The sequence below is a fragment of the Pinus tabuliformis genome, chromosome 3_1, assembly GCF_031772625.1.
Source record: "Pinus tabuliformis cultivar Carrire ecotype Pingquan chromosome 3_1, CPIR1, whole genome shotgun sequence".
NCBI classification, from domain to species: domain Eukaryota; kingdom Viridiplantae; phylum Streptophyta; class Pinopsida; order Pinales; family Pinaceae; genus Pinus; species Pinus tabuliformis.
In genome coordinates, this window is record NC_142301.1 from 814,500,543 (window position 1) to 814,502,882 (window position 2,340).

At 41.7% G+C, this 2,340-nt stretch overlaps 1 protein-coding gene across 1 annotated transcript; it reads left to right on the forward strand.

Annotated features, from left to right (window-relative positions):
* Positions 1-489: 489 nt before the first annotated feature.
* On the forward strand, positions 490-1,621 carry LOC149189972 (antimicrobial ginkbilobin-2-like protein). The gene is made up of 2 exons (XM_089410396.1): positions 490-1,372; positions 1,473-1,621. The coding sequence occupies exons 1-2, from the start codon at positions 490-492 to the stop codon at positions 1,619-1,621; spliced, it is 1,032 nt and encodes a 343-aa protein (XP_089266522.1).
* Positions 1,622-2,340: the final 719 nt, after the last annotated feature.

A 2,340-nucleotide genomic window follows, 5' to 3' on the forward strand; every position in this document is an offset into this window, starting at 1 on the left:
AATGAGATTTGAACCCTCAGCCAAGACACAACAGGTCAAATATATACTCAATGATATTTGAACCCTCATCTCGTGGGTTTCACCCGGCAAAACTCACCACTAAACCCATATCACTTTATAATAATTATATAAACAATATTACCATATTCACAATCAGAAGGATAAGGATTAGGTATGACAGGTACCCCTAAGAAGGATTAGGGTTGACAGGTACCCCATAAGTCAATGGACGGTCACGAATTGATCGGTCTGTGGATAATGAATGCCGGAGACATGAGCAGCAGCAGTCAAGTCAAGTCAATAGATGTTTAAGAATCAATCGGGATAATGAATGCCAAAGACTAGTCAAGTCAAGTCAATAGATGTTTAAGAATCAATCGGGATAATGAATGCCAGAGACTCGAGCAGCAGATAATATATGGGTTGAGCTGCTCTTCAAGACAATAGATTCAGGAGAACAAAACAGAGCAGGGTTTAACTCCTGATCTTATGCCACTGTGCGCTGAGGGCACGATTGCCATTAAGATGAAAGAATTAATATTCAGTACCATGTTACTTATTTTCGCGATCCATTTGTGCACGCGTATGCCCCTCTCGGCTGCTGATCCAGGGACTGCTGTCGTTTGGTTTGGTTGTGAGAAGCCCGAATACAGAAACGGTAGCTCCTTCGAGCGCAATCTAAACCAGGTTTTGAATTCACTGGTGGGCAACGTTTCTACAAGCGGATTCAATATTTCTAGTGTCGTTGTTGAGCGACAAAACAGCAATAATTCGGTTTATGGGCTTCTCCAGTGCCGTGGAGATTTAAACTCCTCCGATTGCAAACAGTGTGCATCCACAGCCAAAACAAATATTGTTCAGCGTTGCCACAATACTTCTGGACTCATTCAGCAAGACGGCTGCTTTTTACGTTACGCCAATCATAACTTTTACGGCGATATTGATAGTAAGCCGACAAGTTTGATCTGCAACGGTGCGAAAAGCAGTAAGCCACGAGAATTCACAGATGCTGTTGATGCCCTGCTCTCAAACGTTACAAAGAAAGCTGCGGAGAGCCCGCAACTTTTCTTTGCAGACTATTCTCTGCCTTCTAATTTTCAGGAGTATATATATGGCATGGCCCAATGTTGGAAAGACCTATCCCAAAAGAGCTGCGGGGCTTGCCTAAATTCTGCCTTCTCAACACTAAAATCATGCGCAACTGGGACTATTGGAGCACAATTCGGATCGAAAAACTGTTATTTGCGTTTCGAGCAGTATTCCTTTTTCAATTCGTCCGTGGCCCCTCCGCATCCGCCACCATCCCCCCCGCCTCCTCCTCCATCGGCTCCTCCTCCATCGGCTCGTCCAGGTAAAAATCCTACAGTATCCGGTATTTCTTTCACAAAGATCATTTAGCTTTAATAAGGGTTTATATATTTTTGGCGAAGTAGATCATTAGCCATAACTTAGACGTCCTGTGCAAATCGCAGCAGGGAAAAATCATAATGTGATTGGGATAACTCTGGGCGCAGTAGCCGCGACGATTGGATTAATTGCAGCTATTGGAGTTTGCGCGTGGAAATTTTTCGCTCCGCCGGAACGGCTTTCTCGAAGCAGAGGTGTCCAAATTGTTAAATGATTCACTTTTAAGATTCCGCGATGAATGCTTTTATTGTGGCGTATCAGTCACCGAGCCCCTTACACAATTGTCCACCCTTTCAAAGGGACCAACGCTGTCCCCTGCCTCTACCGACGCCTCCATCTCCCACACCTTTCACGCGGGTCGCCCGAGCCCACATCTTGGTGGCTGACCAACTCTTTGGTTGTGTAGGCGCTCGAAAGAATCTACTATAAGCCAAATTTTGGTTTTGTTTACAGTTGGATAACAGTAGTTTGTGGGGAAACTAATAGAAAATTTGGCATGATATTTATAAAAATTGAGGAATTTTTATAAAGACCAGGTTATAGTAAACTGATTTCACAATTTTGAGTACCTCATAGTTTTAAATAATTAATCAATTTCCACCCTAAAAACATATTTAAACATTCCTATTAATCAATTTTGTCGAAGAATTAACTATGGACACCGTTGATAAAATCTGATCTCCTTATCACTATCCAAATGTTGATCGTAAGTGAACTCTGCGACACAAAATTTTAGTCTTCATTCCCTTCAAGTTTTAATAAATTTATCTTAAGAATCCATTCTCCGTTATTTGTACCTCCTACCTTTTGCATATTTTTCAACCCTTCAAGTTGTAATAAATTTATCTAAAAATCCATTCTCCCTTAAGACAATCTCCGTTATTTCTCCCTTCCCTTAGCTCTTGCATATTTTTCAAGAATATCAATCATTCA

Bases quoted from the DNA above. Each gene is read 5' to 3' on its own strand.
- LOC149189972 (XM_089410396.1), top strand. From the start codon at position 490: ATGCCACTGTGCGCTGAGGGCACGATTGCCATTAAGATGAAAGAATTA. The intron at 1,373-1,472 runs GTATTTCTTTCA...TGCAAATCGCAG, and splicing joins TAAAAATCCTACAGTATCCG to CAGGGAAAAATCATAATGTG.